This window comes from Thalassophryne amazonica, chromosome 15 (assembly GCF_902500255.1).
Source record: "Thalassophryne amazonica chromosome 15, fThaAma1.1, whole genome shotgun sequence".
Lineage (NCBI taxonomy): Eukaryota > Metazoa > Chordata > Actinopteri > Batrachoidiformes > Batrachoididae > Thalassophryne > Thalassophryne amazonica.
Window position 1 is genome coordinate 91,705,223 of NC_047117.1, and position 18,556 is coordinate 91,723,778.

The window sequence follows — 18,556 nt, forward strand, 5'->3', positions numbered from 1 at the left end:
TTTATCGTTCCCTGAAAAGTACACCTTGGTACTGGAAAGTTCTAACCATCAGGTTCTGTTTAGCCGCATGGTTTAACTGAGGCGCAGAGTTTAAAAATCCAACTTCACGCTACTGTGATGTTTGAAATTAATACACGAGTCGGGCTCAGTGTTCATTGCAGTGTAATAAATAGCTTCAGGTTCACACGTCATACATCACCTGACGCAATCAAACGTCATTACGAAGCCTTGAGCTCTATGTTAAACTTATTTTGTATATAAATATTTTTGAAAATTAGTTCCCCTAATGAGACATTTAACAAGTGTGAAAAAATTTTTGGATGTCATGAAAATTATAGCAGGAATTAAATGTTTTAATAATTAACATGGCTGCTGTGAGATGTTATCTTCAGTATGTCCAGTAATCATTAATACGAGATGCAATTACACATTATAATAATAATTATTATTGTTGTTGTTGTTGTGACACTTGACTCATAAATCCCAGAATTTCTAAAGTAAGTTTTCTGCAGCTCTGATCATTTTTTCTTTTACTTCAGAAATAAGAGATCCTGGACTGAGGTTTTTGTTAAACCTCAGAAACAGTGACAACTAGTGAATTCAGGATTTTAATAGCACATTTTATGCTTGTGCATGAACTTCTATGGATTACAAACAATGTTTGTTTTTTTCTTATTAATGTGCATTGCAGTGCAGAAACGTCTACTGAACATTTGCAATGCAGTAAAACTAAGGTGATTTTGTAGCTCAGCAATCATGGCCAAACATCTGCGCTGTACACAAGATGAGACCAAATATCACCTGACCCAATAACAGCCAGTTTAGCAACACTTTTGTTTTACCAAAGTTTGTGTTAACAGTAGTTCATGCAGTAATAACCAAACATCAACACATTGTGGGCCATAAGAACGTTATGATGTTATACACACACAACATGAACAGGGAATTATCGTGCTTGTATGTTAATAGTTATTATTACTGAAAAATTCTTATGATGAAATTAGTGTGTGCAGCTGGTGTAAATATCCAAAACAGCTCTGAGACTATGACCGTCTGAGTGACTATACGATGATTGTGTCAGGTGTTGTTCTTTTCTTACTTTCCTTTCCTTCTAACATAGTGTTCAGTAGTCGTGAACTATGGAGGTCCTGATGTTTAACAAATATGCAGAAAATAAAGTGAAACTACCTGTAAATACATGTTTAAATAAAGAGCATCTTTCAAGAACAGAGTGGACGATTTGTCAATCAACTGTCTTATGCACTCAAAGGTCAAGTCACAAAAGAAAACCATCCACTGCAACATGGAACCACTGAGTCCAGCAGAGCCACTGGACCACGGGACTCCAGTGACCCTACTGTAGGCAGCGGTTGAAGATGAGTGAGTGGCTCTAAATTACAAATTCACTTTAAACTTCCATAAAATATCCAAAGCAGTGAAAATGATGCTTGTGAAGTTTATTAATCTTTTGGTCCCATCAATGTAAAACTGTTACAGAAGCTTGTGGGGAGGCAGTAGGACATTTGACAGAAAGATGGAGGACATCGACACATCTGTCAGAGAAATGAGCTTAAAAAAAAGAAGGAAAAAAAAAAAAAAAAAAAAGAACACTGACTCACAAAGTATCATTTTAAAAGGACTTTGATGTATAATGGGAGTTCCTCAAACATATTCCAGGAAAGTACAACACAGAACTATAGGAACGAATCCTGCCAGAAAAGACAACGCGAGATCGTTAAATGTGAAACTCAGACACAAAGACAACTTAACCCACAAATTCACAATATGCATTTCATAAACTTCGACTATGCAGAAGTGCATATTTTGACAGGTACAACAGCTTCTCACCAACGTCACCAAAAAGAAAGCCAAAAAGGGGAGGCTAACATTATTATTCAGAGTTAGCCGTCACTGCGCTACTTTGAGAGAAATGTACAAAAAAAGAAAAAAGGAGTAACACTCATTTATGATCATTAAACATCCTGACGCATTGTGAACTCAAAGTGATTTAACACGAAAATAGAAATATGTTCAATGTGTCTGACAGGTGATGAAACAAGTTCAACTGGTTTAAAAGGTTTTAAAAACACTTCAAACATGTTCTAAAGTGCTTTAAACCAGATTAGCTGGTTTTCAGGTGGATTTAAATGGATCTAAATTCATAGTAAAAAAATTGTTTAAACTTTAATGAAGCTGAATTACAGATATATTTAATAACATTCTGCAGTGTTATGAAGCTGCTGCTTGCTGACGTTTTTCGTGCAAACATCATTAAATCAAAGAAAAACTGAGTTCAAGTAACTTGATCTTAATCTGCTTTTCACTGGTTGTCAAAATGCATTCAATAATTTAGGATTTTGGGGAAAAAAAATTCTATAAAGATATTTCTTTGGGAATTTTTTTTAAAGGACTGACATTTTAAAGACAAAACTATTAATCAATAATGAAAATAACTGCTCACTGCTGCTTTTATTTTGAAGTGCCCAATCCATGATCAAAGAGGTTTCCAGACAGTCGTTCGCTTTGGCGTTTCTGAAGAAGCGGTTCAAGTCAGCAGGTGAAATATTTCAGGAAGACAAAAACAAAAAAAGCGTGATAAAGCAAAATGCTAACACTGGCTAAACAGGACAAACGGACAAAATGGGCTCTTTCCCACTTCACAAAATCATCTGTGAACACAAACATCAACTCTCTGTCTTCAGCGGTGCCTCCTGGTGCTCAACAGCTAATTCCACAAACAAAACCCCCACAACAAGTAAGAAGTCCTCAGCTCGCGATGTGAGAGACAGGAAGGTATGACGGCGATTCTTTAACACCGCGGCAGATACAAGCCATTGTAAAAGCCAGGCAGGTTCCAGAGAGCCGGGGTGGGCCCTCTGTTCGTACGTCACCTCTGATCCAGTCTCTTCTCCCTAAAAACTCGTCAATCAATAAAAACCAAAAACTCTGGAGTGCTCATTGCTCCTGCGGCGTGGACGCCGCACCATCAACGCTGATAAGGTTCATGATAAAAACCTTCAGCTTTTATGCAGCACCAACTTTAAGATCCCTAAATGTAGGATGGAACAGAAAGTGTGGTCTTTAAGAGTCCATCGTTTGTTCCCATCCGTTTTGTCCTGGAATTACATCACAATCGTTTATGCACACTGTGCATATTTCACGCCACCTCCTTACGTGTAAACCACAGGGAACATACGGCTAAAAGAAGTCAAGCGCTGCTGGCTACAGATCAATCGTTAGCATTATGGCGGCACCTCATCGCTCTCAGGCTGAAAACCTTCGCTAGAAATCAAGTTCCAATTCGACACCAATGACAGTTCCTACAGCAGTGCGAGACACAACATCCGAACCCTTTCACATTTTCTCACAAAGACCTTTGTCTGCTGCTAACTAAAGACACAACACCGCTAACAGAACGCAACTACGCCACATTTATCAAAGCTACACGCCTGAGACGTCTTCAAGGCAAAAGATGAAAATTTATAAACGAAGAACCTTTGACGTGTCTGGAAACTAAACCTGAAGTAATCCATCAAATAATCAATGAGTAAATCAATAGAAAAATAAATCAACTTATTTGATAATCAAGAAGAAAAACACACCAATTTGTGATCTCTGGCTCCTGTTCAGGCTGATTTTAAGTCACTATGATCATATTTAAACTGGTTTAAGATCAGATGTCTGTTCAGTTTTTAAAAAGCTCTAAAAAATGTTTAACTGGACTCGAGTCTGGTTTGAACCTGTTCTATGATGAAGGATGACCTGATTTAAACAGCTTCAAAACCACTTTAAATGAGCCATTTTTAATAGATTTCAACCAGTGGAAAGCAGAATTTATTCCAGACAACTTGGTCAGGGCTAGTTAATAAAACCAACTCCTTTGTATATGAGATGGTTGGTTCAACAGAACAAGTAATCTGCAAAAGTCTCTGTACTGAGAAATAATGAGTTTATTTATTTATTTATTTTTAACCTTTTTCTGGTGCTTTAGGAAGTACTGATTAATGATAAAATGATCAACAGGTGAACTGATCGTGCAAATAACCAGTTAGCTGCAGCGTTGCTGGAGAGTGTAAAAAGCCGAGACAAGCCCAAAACCAAAATGCTGTCTTCTGACACACAGCAAAATAAGATTCAAATATGAAAGTTTATAAATCCAAAATATGAACAGTCAGCAGTATTATCGGTGAAGGGGGGGGTTAAAGAATTTCTCTCATAGTTAATGTCTTTGCCACAGTGACAACTAACTCTGTGTTCATCAGCCGCGTAAGCCGTTAAGTGTCCTTTGACACAGTCTGGCTTTAAACACAAAGTGCACATTAAAGTTCAACAAACAGAATTTAACTTGCCTCCGTATCCGACCAAACTGATGATTGCCAAATTAAAGAACTGCAGAAAGTCTGCAATGAGAAAAACGAGAACACAGCTGCAAAGAGGCGACTGCTGCATGTTCCCCAAGAGCCAGTTTGGATGGAGTGCACGCACACACACATGCACACTGGCTGCTCAACTCCCGTATTTAGAGTCGCAGTGTGTTTTGTGTGCGTGCATGTGTGTGTACTGTAGTACGTGCACAAGCCTGTGTGAGGTATCAGGATCCTGCTGTGAAGGAGAAGGTTGCGGCGAGTTTGATTCTGCTGCGCGGGGCTCTTCTGCCGGGACTTTGTGTGGACGGAGGAGGGGCCACATCAGGTGGCGCCGGCGTCTTGAAGACCGCAGTCTTGTTCGCGCCCGCAGGTACATTGCGTGTTCGATCAACAGCAGCCTCTGATCCATCACCTTCTGAAAACGTATAAATGAGGTTTTACCACCAGCATCTGAGACTGTCAACAACAGAAACCTGAAATATTCAACATATTTCCACCTCCTGATTTAAGCGAACAGGAGTTATTGTAGTAATCAGATCTGTTCTTGGTGCCCGTATCTACTTTCGCCACCTCCCATCCTTACAACACTCATCTGATGTCAATCGAATCTCAGTAGCAAAGCAATTTAACATGACCAGATTTGGATCTCTTTATCCTGACCAAAGACGCTTCCTGTAGATGCTACCTGCTGGTGGTTGTGGTGTTCTCTCCTCAAAGTGAATGAGGTCAGACTGCTGAAGGAGAACAGGATCAGGATGAAGTTGGGGTGACGGCAGGGAGGATGGAACTGGACCGCACAGCAGATCTACAGGGGACAGACTCCGCAGTTCTGACTCAGCTGCTACATCGCCACCTGGTGTGTGACGGGGGAAGTGTTCTCACATAAAATGGTTCAGACAAACAGAGAAGATGCAGCTGTAACATTATGCTGCCAAAGAAGTGGCAGTTAAAACCACTCATTATAAAACTTATTTTGAACTGTACAAATAATGCACTGGTACAGTGAAGTATTTTACCTGGACTGTAGCATCTATAATTGGCATTGTGTACTGGGGCATCTCTCTGGCTCTCCACGGTCTCTCCAGGCTGAGGGCTGCTGGGAACTGAAGAACTGACCCTTGCTAAATGCGCACACACACACAGCACCCATAGTTCAGGATACATCTAACATGAATAACCAGCGCCATCGTTAAAACACTCATTTTCACTAAACCATTGCCTTTACCCTTCATATCGTTCTTCAAAACGATAATCCTTTTGTGACCATGCCCTTTGATCAAGACCACCTGTTGACATTTTGTTCAATCAGTTACTCCAAACAGGACTAGCATCTTTATGTGTGAAGTAGTTTAAATGGGGTGAAATCCTAAAAACAAAATTCTAGAGAATTTAAGTTCAGCGCCCACCTGTGGAATGGCACTGAGCAGGTCGTCAATGCTGCTATATCCATAGGAGCGAGCTTCAAGGCTGCAGCCTATAAATTTGTTATAAGCACCTTGGAACTCGGTCAGAAAGATCTGGTTGTAGTGGTAGGTGTGGAGCAGAGAGCGAACGTTACATGCAAACTGGTAAAGCCTGGTCAGCCTCACCCAGTCGTCACCCCGACCACTGCCACTGTTTTCTTCACCTTCCTCATGGTACAACTGGAAGAGGGGGACAAACAGTGCTGCTGTTCTGTACGGGTGTAATAAGAAAGGTTTGGATCTGCTTTATAAACATTATGTCGAAATACGCACTTCCACGAGGTAGGGCAGACTCTTCAGCAACTCGCTGAGGGAGAGGAACCCATATTCACAGGGGTTGAGGGGGGCACCGTGCACAGTTTGATACATCCGGCTCAGCTCCTCCACCTGAAGACCCTTGGTGAGCTGCTCCTTATCTTGGGACATGATCAGGACGAGCAGCGGTGTGGTGAGCGAGCGCAGAGACTTCCTGTTAATCAGCTGCACTTCACGACCCTCCACACCATCCACCAGCTTCAAAACCAAAGGACAGCGACAGGTCACTAATAACTTAAACATTACATGAGCACATGGGTCAGCATTCAAAGTGGATTCATGTCCAGCTGTGTTACCTTGTTTTATTAAAATCAATTTAAAATGCAGATTTAATCCGAACTATGTTACAGATTTCCAGTCATTCAAGGATATTCTGAGCTAATGCAAATTAAAGAACTGAAATCATGCATTTAGTTTCTTTGGTGCTCAACCAGTCTGATGCTCTTTAGTAACTAAACAACGTATTAGCTGTACATCTCAGCATGGGAATATTTCCAGTTAAAAATCACTGCACCTTTAACAGGTGACTGACACTTTCTGTTCAGTTTTGAACAAATTCCTTTGGCTTTAGAAGATAACATAAATGAAGTCATTTAGGTTAAAACAGCAGTAACTCTTTTCTCAAAGAAGTGTCGCAGAAGAAATTTTCATTTTCTACACAGAAGCAGTGAGCTGTCCGTCTCAGCAGAAACAGAAAACTGGTCACAGTGGAGGTGGCATTCATTACCTTGACAACATGGCAGAGTTTAGACAGCAGTGAGGGCAGGGAGCTGGCATCGTAGTCTTGTAGTCTGAGACCATAACCAAAGGTCTTACTGTACTCGCTGAGCAGCTGGCCCACAGGCAGGCTGGAGTTTTTCTGAGCTCGCAGCAACTTGACCATTTGAGCTGCGAGAGCTTTGATACGCTCCACCTCAGTCAGAGTCAGCACTTTCTCTTCGCCGCACTCCAACACCTGAGGAAGGTAGCAGAGGGACTGGTCACATGATTAGCACATGGACTCTGGGGGGAGTCTGACTCAGACTCAGAGCAGCTGTGCCAAACCAAGGCTCACAGCTCTTACCCTTCAATTCCAGCAGATCTAGTATGGATCTGCATGATGATACAGCAACAAGTTTTAAGCTCGTATGTTTCTAATCATGATTCAATGGAGCGTCATCACTGAGAAGTTTCAATGAAATCTAACCATCAAGTTCAGGGGGAGTTATGGTCAAGTGGTTAAAGCGGTTGGCTTTAGACCAGAGGATCTTTGGTTCAATCAGAGCACTTGGCCTTAATCCACCATTTGCTCACTTGATGATGAGTGTTGCGCCTTTCATGGCAGCACCTTCACATTGGTGTGTGAATGGGTGAATGTGAGGCATCACTGTAATGCTCTTTGGCATAAGAGTGCTACATAAATGCAGTCCATTTACTTCAAGACTTATGGACAGATGGATGAGGTGATTCCTGTATCCCTCCAATCTTTCGTTTACAGTTTTAACTCTGTTTGGTGACCTGAGAGCTTTATAAACGCACAGTCAGCCTCACCATCAGTACTTCTGGGATGGCCTCAAACAGCTCCATGAGCTTGGTGAAGCCATAGTAGCTGAGCTTGCACTGACGACCAAAGTGGTGGTGGTAGGTGGGAATGAACTTGCTGAAGGGCATTCGGCAGTGCGGCTGGTGACGAAGTAGGTCCACCACTTCCTTCCCAAACTGCTTGGTGCGTTCTATTTCCTCTGCTGTACGCTCTGCAGACAAACATAAGTCACTAAAAATGTTTTTCTTGGGGCTCCATTCAGCTTTGAAGCCTTTAGATGATGTACTCATTTGACCTCTCTTTGGAACGGAGATGACTGTCTCTGTATCCTGCTGAGTAACAGTGATGGTGGTGTCAGGAATTTCAGTCAGCAGGTCCATCAGATCACACACGCCGTAGTCTACTACACACCAGTCTTTCGAGAAGCACCTAATGTTCAAGATGTACATCACACACATTTAGTTAGCACTTTGGAATAAACAGGAGAAAGGATGACTAAAGGGTCCATGTCTATCGCTACATGCTGGTGACTGACCAGTGGTACGCCTGCGTGAAGTCCTTAATGGCCACTTGTTTGCTGGCTTGAAATTTGAGCAGTTTGAGCAAATCTTGGGTGAAACGCTTTACTTGTGCACGATGGGTTAGGGTCAATAAGCGCTTTGTACCCATTCCAAGGATCTGTGACAAAGAAAAGATCAGATTTCTGTGACATCAGCCAAGCAGGGTTCTAGCTAGGATAAAGTTTTACGCGTAGTGGTAATGTCGAGGGAGTGAAGCAACCGGGGGAAGGGGGGTAGCTTTTGAAAATTAAGCTAAAAATTGGCCATTCTAGGGGTACCCAAAGGGAAAAAGCCAGGTACGACACCCCAAGTCCCTTCATCATGTCCAGAAGGCTGGGGAAGTTTGAGTGGGCAATCTCATTCTGGGTTAGCCAGTACATGGCCCTCAGTGAGGCAGTCGGAGTCCATGGACATTTTTAAGTCAAGAATTAAAACCTATTTTTATTCTCTTTATGAGTAGTTTTTATTTCATGTTTTATTCTTTTATTTCTGTTTTTAATTAGGTATTTGAATTTTTTTATTTTTATTCATTTTAATTTTTTTATGTTGAACTGTTCTGTGTGAGGCACCTTGAGACGGCTTTTGTTGTAATTTGGCGCTTTATAAGCTGATTACATTGAAGCTGAACATTTTGAGTCTTAAAGTAGACCTGCATTGAAATAAATGTGGTCAGATTTCAGAAAGAAATAGCTGATATGTATTTATAAGACCCTTGTGAATGCAGTAAAGTAAATCTGTAAGCCCAAATTTGTAATTCAGCAGAGAAATCTTCGTTTAAAAATGACAAATTTGCAGCTAAAATTTAGCCCTCAGCGAAAACTGTTTGTACAGCCGTATCATTTCCATGACGTCAGGGACAAGACGACGTGCTCCCGCCTTCAGTCCGATCCCGCATTGAAATTGATTTTATCTGTTAGTAATGTTACTTATACACGTCCTGGTTTCAACATCCAAAAGTAAGCTGCAATGAATGTGAGATACAGATCTGTGCGCTCAGATCAGCAACGACATCGACATCTTCCACTCCCGCTCTCTGCCTCCGCTGCGCTTATTAAGTCTGCGGGCTCGTTAACGAGCTCGTTAACCGCCGACGCGGGCCACTCACACTGCCCGTGTCTGCTTTGCAGCCGGTGTTGGGCCAGATTCAGCGCACAACACCGGCATCACCTCTCTGTCTACTGAATGGAGCTGCAACCAACTTGGAACAAGTCCAGAGACTACGCTCGCTGTTTTAATGTGAAGCGGCCGGTACACCTGTTGCTGCAAGGACAGACTTCTTGCGGCAAAATCCACAGCACCGCACGTCTCGGCAATCGGAGCCCCAGAGCTCCATGGACGCTGAGAGAGGTTTATATATTTTTAATGACTGGGATTCTTTGCGGGTCTCGCCTCCATATCCCGCGATGGTACCAGAGGCGAAAGACAGTAGATTTTCATTGCGACACCACTCAATCAAACGGGCCTATGAAAAAGTCCCCCAAAATAATTTTCAAGCACAAATAAAAGAAATGTGTACTCACCAAACGTGCCGCAAGACAATACGAAGTTTTAAAAAAGTAGATCCTTCCGTATAAGACAAGAAAAAGGTGCAGATGCAAACTGACGTAAATCCACAAATTACAAGTGGCGCAATGCATGCTGGGAGAGGGTCTTGTCCGTGACGTCTCGGCAGCGTCCATGATGAGAGGGACAATTTGCGGAGGGCTAAATGTTAGCTGTAAATTTGTCATTTTCAAATGAAGATTTCTCCGTTGAATGACAGATCTGGGCTTCCAGATTTACTTTACTACATTCAGAAGGATCTCATGTGTAAATGTAACTCATTTTTTGTTCAAAAAATCTGCATTTTTTTCAATGCAGGTCTCCTTTAAAGTAAATAAATATGAAATTGGTTACTGGATCCTTAAACTCTGGACATAATAAACTCTACATGGTGGATCCTTGATCTCTGGACATAAACAGAAATACAATCTGTGAGTTTTTGTCAAAAGCATTTCCTTTCAGACATTATTATTGGCATGAATGTCTTTCCATATATGAGCTGAGCTCTTGCAGCTGTACTGCAGGTCAGGTTTATAAAGAATGCTGGACGTCTCATTTTGGGAGGAAAAAAACGTTTTAGTTGATTGTAGTTTATTGTCTGTATTACGTTTGTAAGAGGTGTCATTTTATTTAAAGTGGCTATTCGTTTTGAAGTTATTCATTCCGAGCGGACTGTCTCAGCAAAGAGCCGCGCAGCGTTTGGAGCTGTGCCAAAGGAACAGAGGACGATTCTCGTTTGTTGACTGCAACAAGACATGAGTCCCAGTTAGCGACTTTAATACACACAAAAATGACTCATGATATTTTAATGGCTTTGAAAGGGGTTAAGAAGTGGACTTATTGCTTCTGAAGAGCTGCGAATCAGAGAGCCACGAGCCATTGAATCATTGCTTCATTGATTCACGCTTCAAACTGGAGTCACGCTGCAGAAACGGTTGATTACACGGTCCAAAATAAGCGTAACGGTCCAAAATTATATCGTAACGGGCTGTAATGCAACTCTGCACTAGCTAGAACCCTGGCCAAGAATGCCCAAAAATGGGCAGTTTACCACCAAAAGTTGTTCATCACAAGGAACATCTCTCCATAATATTTGGTCTAAACTTTGCAAACAAACTGGGGTGATCACATGACCTCTCGCTTCTTCTGTCAGTTGGAGGTAATGAACAATTTGTGCTGACATATCAACAGGCTCAAAGTATTACTGTGCAGTACAATCAGTTTTCCAGTCTCCAGAAAACATCTGTGTTACAGTTTGCTGAATCAATCAACAATTAGCCCTTCACAGCCAAAGAAGCCCTCCTTTATGGCCCTTAACTGCTGCAGTCCAGTTAAGGAGATGTTTTTAATCAATCAATCAATTTTATTTATATCGTGCCAAATCACAACAAACAGTTGCCCCAAGGCGCTTTATATTGTAAGGCAAGGCCATACAATAATTACGTAAAAACCCCAACGGTCAAAACGACCCCCTGTGAGCAAGCACTTGGCGACAGTGGGAAGGAAAAATTCCCTTTTAACAGGAAGAAACCTCCAGCAGAACCAGGCTCAGGGAGGGGCAGTCTTCTGCTGGGACTGGTTGGGGCTGAGGGAGAGAACCAGGAAAAAGAAATGCTGTGGAGGGGAGCAGAGATCAATCACTAATGATTAAATGCAGAGTGGTGCATACAGAGCAAAAAGAGAAAGAAACACTCAGTGCATCATGGGGTTCATGGGAACCCCCCAGCAGTCTAAGTCTATAGCAGCATAACTAAGGGATGGTTCAGGGTCACCTGATCCAGCCCTAACTATAAGCTTTAGCAAAAAGGAAAGTTTTAAGCCTAATCTTAAAAGTAGAGAGGGTGTCTGTCTCCCTGATCTGAATTGGGAGCTGGTTCCACAGGACAGGAGCCTGAAAGCTGAAAGCTCTGCCTCCCATTCTACTCTTACAAACCCTAGGAACTACAAGTAAGCCTGCAGTCTGAGAGCGAAGCACTCTATTGGGGTGATATGGTACTACGAGGTCCCTAAGATAAGATGGGACCTGATGATTCAAAACCTTATAAGTAAGAAGAAGAATTTTAAATTCTATTCTAGAATTAACAGGAAGCCAATGAAGAGAGGCCAATATGGGTGAGATATGCTCTCTCCTTCTAGTCCCTGTTAGTACTCTAGCTGCAGCATTTTGAATTAACTGAAGGCTTTTCAGGGAACTTTTAGGACAACCTGATAATAATGAATTACAATAGTCCAGCCTAGAGGAAATAAATGCATGAATTAGTTTTTCAGCATCACTCTGAGACAAGACTTTTCTAATTTTAGAGATATTGCGTAAATGCAAAAAAGCAGTCCTACATATTTGTTTAATATGCGCATTGAAGGACATATCCTGATCAAAAATGACTCCAAGATTTCTCACAGTATTACCAGAGGTCAGGGTAATGCCATCCAGAGTAAGGATCTGGTTAGACACCATGTTTCTAAGATTTGTGGGGCCAAGTACAATAACTTCAGTTTTATCTGAGTTTAAAAGCAGGAAATTAGAGGTCATCCATGTCTTTATGTCTGTAAGACAATCCTGCAGTTTAGCTAATTGGTGTGTGTCCTCTGGCTTCATGGATAGATAAAGCTGGGTATCATCTGCGTAACAATGAAAATTTAAGCAATGCTGTCTAATAATACTGCTTAAGGGAAGCATGTATAAAGTGAATAAAATTGGTCCTAGCACAGAACCTTGTGGAACTCCATAATTAACCTTAGTCTGTGAAGAAGATTCCCCATTTACATGAAAAAATTGTAATCTATTAGATAGATATGATTCAAACCACCGCAGCGCAGTGCCTTTAATACCTATGGCATGCTCTAATCTCTGTAATAAAATTTTATGGTCAACAGTATCAAAAGCAGCACTGAGGTCTAACAGAACAAGCACAGAGATGAGTCCACTGTCTGAGGCCATAAGAAGATCATTTGTAACCTTCACTAATGCTGTTTCTGTACTATGATGAATTCTAAAACCTGACTGAAACTCTTCAAATAGACCATTCCTCTGCAGATGATCAGTTAGCTACCCTTTCAAGAATTTTTGAAAGAAAAGGAAGGTTGGAGATTGGCCTATAATTAGCTAAGATAGCTGGGTCAAGTGATGGCTTTTTAAGTAATGGTTTAATTACTGCCACCTTAAAAGCCTGTGGTACATAGCCAACTAATAAAGATAGATTGATCATATTTAAGATCGAAGCATTAAATAATGGTAGGGCTTCCTTGAGCAGCCTGGTAGGAATGGGGTCTAATAGACATGTTGATGGTTTGGATGAAGTAACTAATGAAAATAAGTCAGAACAATCAGAGAGAAAGAGTCTAACCAAATACCGGCATCACTGAAAGCAGCCAAAGATAACGATACGTCTTTGGGATGGTTATGAGTAATTTTTTCTCTAATAGTTAAAATTTTATTAGCAAAGAAAGTCATGAAGTCATTACTAGTTAAAGTTAAAGGAATACTTGGCTCAATAGAGCTCTGACTCTGTCAGCCTGGCTACAGTGCTGAAAAGAAACCTGGGGTTGTTCTTATTTTCTTCAATTAGTGATGAGTAGTAAGATGTCCTAGCTTTACGGAGGGCTTTTTTTATAGAGCAACAGACTCTTTTTCCAGGCTAAGTGAAGATCTTCTAAATTAGTGAGACGCCATTTCCTCTCCAACTTACGGGTTATCTGCTTTAAGCTGCGAGTTTGTGAGTTATACCACGGAGTCAGGCACTTCTGATTTAAAGCTCTCTTTTTCAGAGGAGCTACAGCATCCAAAGTTGTCTTCAATGAGGATGTAAAACTATTGACGAGATACTCTATCTCACTTACAGAGTTTAGGTAGCTACTCTGCACTGTGTTGGTATATGGCATTAGAGAACATAAAGAAGGAATCATATCCTTAAACCTAGTTACAGCGCTTTCTGAAAGACTTCTAGTGTAATGAAACTTATTCCCCACTGCTGGGTAGTCCATCAGAGTAAATGTAAATGTTATTAAGAAATGATCAGACAGAAGGGAGTTTTCAGGGAATACTGTTAAGTCTTCAATTTCCATACCATAAGTCAGAACAAGATCTACGATATGATTAAAGTGGTGGGTGGACTCATTTACATTTTGAGCAAAGCCAATTGAGTCTAATAATAGATTAAATGCAGTGTTGAGGCTGTCATTCTCAGCATCTGTGTGGATGTTAAAATCGCCCACTATAATTATCTTATCTGAGCTAAGCACTAAGTCAGACAAAAGGTCTGAAAATTCACAGAGAAACTCACAGTAACGACCAGGTGGACGATAGATAATAACAAATAAAACTGGTTTTTGGGACTTCCAATTTGGATGGACAAGACTAAGAGTCAAGCTTTCAAATGAATTAAAGCTCTGTCTGGGTTTTTGATTAATTAATAAGCTGGAATGGAAGATTGCTGCTAATCCTCCGCCTCGGCCCGTGCTACGAGCATTCTGGCAGTTAGTGTGACTCGGGGGTGTTGACTCATTTAAACTAACATATTCATCCTGCTGTAACCAGGTTTCTGTAAGGCAGAATAAATCAATATGTTGATCAATTATTATATCATTTACTAACAGGGACTTAGAAGAGAGAGACCTAATGTTTAATAGACCACATTTAACTGTTTTAGTCTGTGGTGCAGTTGAAGGTGCTATATTATTTTTTCTTTTTTAATTTTTCTGCTTAAATAGATTTTTGCTGGTTATTGGTGGTCTGGGAGCAGGCACCGTCTCTACAGGGATGGGGTAATGAGGGGATGGCAGGGGGAGAGAAGCTGCAGAGAGGTGTGTAAGACTACAACTCTGCTTCCTGGTCCCAATCCTGGATAGTCACGGTTTGGAGGATTTAAGAAAATTGGCCAGATTTCTAGAAATGAGAGCTGCTCCATCCAAAGTGGGATGGATGCCGTCTCTCCTAACAAGACCAGGTTTTCCCCAGAAGCTTTGCCAATTATCTATGAAGCCCACCTCATTTTTTGGACACCACTCAGACAGCCAGCAATTCAAGGAGAACATGCGGCTAAACATGTCACTCCCGGTCCGATTGGGGAGGAGCCCAGAGAAAACTACAGAGTCCGACAGTTTTTGCAAAGTTACACACCAATTCAATGTTAATTTTAGTGACCTCCGACTGGCGTAACCGGGTGTCATTACTGCCGACGTGAATTACAATCTTACCAAATTTACGCTTAGCCTTAGCCAGCAATTTCAAATTTCCTTCAATGTCGCCTGCTCTGGCCCCCGGAAGACAATTGACTATGGTTGCTGGTGTCGCTAACTTCACATTTCTCAAAACAGAGTTGCCAATAACCAGAGTTTGATCCTCGGCGGGTGTGTCGCAGAGTGGGGAAAAAATGGTTAGAAATGTGAATGGGTTGGCGGTGTACACGGGGCTTCTGTTTAGAACTACGCTTCCTCCTCAGTCACCCAGTCGGCCTGCTTTCCCGGCTGCTCGGGATCTGCCAGAGGGAAACTAACGGCGGCTAAGCTACCTTGGTCCGCACCGACTACAGGGGCCTGGCTAGCTGTAGAATTTTCCACGGTGCGGAGCCGAGTCTCCAATTCGCCCAGCCTGGCCTCCAAAGCTACGAATAAGCTACACTTATTACAAGTACCATTACTGCTAAAGGAGGCCGAGGAATAACTAAACATTTCACACCCAGAGCACAAAAGTGCGGGAGAGACAGGAGAAGCCGCCATGCTAAACCGGCTAAGAGCTAGTAGCTAGCGGATTCCTAAAAACACACAGTGAATAATGTGTAAATAATTTAGAGGTGATTCAGCAGAGGGAGTGCTTTAGTTAAGGCACGTGAAGATTACACTGTGAAACAAATCGTTATCTAGGTAACTAGATCAATCTAACTGCGCAGATTAAACAGCTAACAGATACAGCAAAACACCGCTGTGCTCCGGAACAGGAAGTGATACAATACCGCAGTGAGAGCCCACCACCAGTAGAGGCTTGCCACCTTTTCCGAAGTAGTAACAGCAACATCAAACTTACAGATTTTATCCTGTCCTTCATTTACAAAAAGCATGAAGCAAACATGAGCTTGTTTCACAGACCTGCAGGACGTGTGGCACAGCCTCCAGCAGCTCCAGTAGCTTGGAGAAGCCATAGTCCGAAACACGGCACTGCTTTGCAAAGTGATGGTGGTATGAGGGGATGAACTTGCTGATGGCCATGATGCAAGCTGGCTGACTCCTGAGAAGGTCAATGATCTCCCGGCTGAACTGAATCAGTTGAGGGTTTCCCACTGGACTCTTGCAGCGCTGTATCCATGGCTCTGAGGGAAACAAAAAATGTTTTCCTTTGTCTCAAAAATGTGGCCAATAATAAGCATTTTAGGACCAGTACTGTGAACTGACAAATTTGTTCTCAAAAGGTCAAGCTACCTCCAACACTGGAGATTCTCAGTCATCCCAATTATGGTATTCCAAGTAGGCTCAGTTGGGACAACTGGACTTGTTTAGTTGTTTGAAGAGATTTTGCTCTTCATTGAGAAAGGGAGACACCCCAACTCAATATGGTGAGGAGTAAAACATTTTCAAGGAACTAAACAAATCCAGTTGACTCAACTGAGCCTACATGGAACCCTCCAACACTCCTCAGAGCTGTGGAAAGTCTCACCTGAATTCAGAGTCAGGAAATTGTTGTGGATCCACTTGATGACTTTGAAGCCATTTTGAGCTGTAACAATCATGATACTGGGGATGCAGGTAATGAGGTGCTCCAGGGGAACACCACCTTCCAAAGACTCATTGCACAACTGCAGTGGGCTGAACTTTGCTGCATAACAGTCTGGAAAACTGTGTGGAAGAGTGAATGACTGAATATATTATGGGAAACCAGCCCATTTGATATAGGATGGTTATGCATGGACCAAAGAACGTGTCGTCACCTGAGTAACGGAAGAGTTCCCTCATGCGTTTGCAAGAGACCATGGACTTGAGAGGCTAATGTGCTCAGTGACATCACAACAAACGGGATTTTATAGGAGTCGGGATCAAAGTCAGCCTCACTACAGTGGAGACAAGTAAAAGCTTGTGGTTAGGGTTAGCATCGGACCAAAGTTAGCAAAGTTCCAATTTTGTGGAAATGTTTTTGAGAATAAATCTGACGGTAGAGGGAATGGAGTGTCAGGATTTATTCAGAGAATGGGGTACCTGAAGTCCTGCTGTGTGTAGTGTTGTCTGCAGACAGGTTCATGATACTCCAGTTCCTCAAAGACCACAGGGCTGCCGCTAGTTGAGGAGCCGTCCTGAGAACGGGATGATCCCAGTGGACTCTGACGGATTTGGCTGGCGGGCAGAAGGCACACAAGCCTTGTGCCTCCCTGATCGCGCACCGTAACCACGTCCTGTAGTCTGTACAAATCGCCAACTAAAAGCTTACGGGAATATCTGAAGAAGGTTGGGAAAAGAAAGGCCACATTATTTGGCTGCACAAACTAATTTGACAGCTTTAGATGAAGGATAGTTACTTTTTCTCATAAATCTCTGTGAGCTTGAAGAGGGGCAGGCAGTGGGCAGGGGCATCGTGAAGAATGCTGATGATCTCTGTACTGTAATGAAATAGATAAAATTCACATTCACCATTAAAGTCATAAAACACAAGACAGACAGATGGACTAATGTCTGAAAACCTGAACAACTGACTGACACACTCCTGCACCAACCTGATCACAGACAGGGACTTGCTGCTGCTGGTGATCAAAGACACCTGAATACGCTTGCCTCCGATCTTAAAATGGTGCAGACCGCTTACAGCACTGATAGCCTGCTGCAGGGACAACATCTTGACTGTGGCCTTCAGCTGATAGTCAGTGTGGGGGCTGAGCTCTACAACCTTAACCTTGATAAAAGATGCAGTCATATTTAAAAAAAAAAAAAAACAACATCAGAAAATAGAGTTTAAGCTTAACAAGAGAATAAACTGTGATGGAGCCCTACCCGTCCATATCGGGAAAAGGCATCATGCAGCATCTGCTGCAAATCCTTGCGAGACATCCTGTAGTCCAGGTTTGACACTTGGACCTCCGCCCCCTCAGAGAACGGCTCAGAAGGACCCTCAGGACAAGGGCTACAAGGGGTAACCAGGAGGGGAGAAGATCGACTGGACAAGCATGGCGAGGCACTCCTTTTATTTGAGATGACAGATAATAGATGGTCAGCCACAAGCAGGATATACCAAAACATACAGTCCGACTATCCAGTTACAAAACATGGAGCATTCTATGCAGCATAAGCAGAGGGTTGAACCCTGCAAGTTCTCTGAGCAAACTCATTCCAATATAATGATTTAAACCATCACCTGGAGGACCAGGAGCCCTGGGACAAGACGAGGGGGCTGAAGCTTCTGTGCAGGTTCAACTTGCTGAAGGCTGAGGGTGTGCTAATCTGGAACTCCCCAGAGTTCCTGTTTGCTTGCTCGATTGGGGATTCAGTCCCACTGGATCCTTCTTTTCTATGTGGAACAATGACAGAAGATACAGATTTTTTTTTTTCACCATCAAGCATTGATGCCTACAGAGAGGCTTTCAAATTTTGTGCAAAAATTTATTTCTGAACTGTAGCTATTAAAAAAACAAAAAAGAAAAATCACCTTTCATTCAGAAAACTGGCAAGTTACAGATTATAACTAACATCCTGTCACCTTTGGTGTTGCACTTCATAACTGATCGTCATTTGACCCTTATAACACCTTCAATCATCTCTCAGTCTAATGTGAAAAATCTGGACCATGTCACTGAAAACCTTTAAATATCTTAT

At 42.1% G+C, this 18,556-nt stretch overlaps 1 protein-coding gene across 4 annotated transcripts in view; it reads right to left on the reverse strand.

The window, feature by feature from the left end:
• Nucleotides 1-1,442: 1,442 nt before the first annotated feature.
• The window catches only part of LOC117527122 (meiosis regulator and mRNA stability factor 1), a 42,642-nt gene continuing 25,528 nt past the window's right edge, over nt 1,443-18,556 (reverse strand). For all 4 annotated transcript variants that reach the window (XM_034189299.1, XM_034189302.1, XM_034189300.1 and 1 more), the window contains exons 10-27: nt 18,099-18,251; nt 17,738-17,924; nt 17,464-17,639; nt 17,269-17,349; nt 16,952-17,188; nt 16,687-16,806; nt 16,416-16,594; nt 15,851-16,071; nt 8,203-8,345; nt 7,963-8,096; nt 7,676-7,878; nt 6,873-7,100; nt 6,104-6,343; nt 5,774-6,010; nt 5,593-5,653; nt 5,384-5,488; nt 5,053-5,220; nt 1,443-4,782 (exon numbers count right to left, since the gene is read on the reverse strand). In XM_034189299.1, coding sequence (XP_034045190.1) covers nt 4,592-4,782; nt 5,053-5,220; nt 5,384-5,488; nt 5,593-5,653; nt 5,774-6,010; nt 6,104-6,343; nt 6,873-7,100; nt 7,676-7,878; nt 7,963-8,096; nt 8,203-8,345; nt 15,851-16,071; nt 16,416-16,594; nt 16,687-16,806; nt 16,952-17,188; nt 17,269-17,349; nt 17,464-17,639; nt 17,738-17,924; nt 18,099-18,251 — 3,064 coding nt within the window. In that variant the 3' untranslated portion in view covers nt 1,443-4,591. The remainder of the gene's footprint in view (nt 4,783-5,052; nt 5,221-5,383; nt 5,489-5,592; nt 5,654-5,773; nt 6,011-6,103; nt 6,344-6,872; nt 7,101-7,675; nt 7,879-7,962; nt 8,097-8,202; nt 8,346-15,850; nt 16,072-16,415; nt 16,595-16,686; nt 16,807-16,951; nt 17,189-17,268; nt 17,350-17,463; nt 17,640-17,737; nt 17,925-18,098; nt 18,252-18,556) is intronic.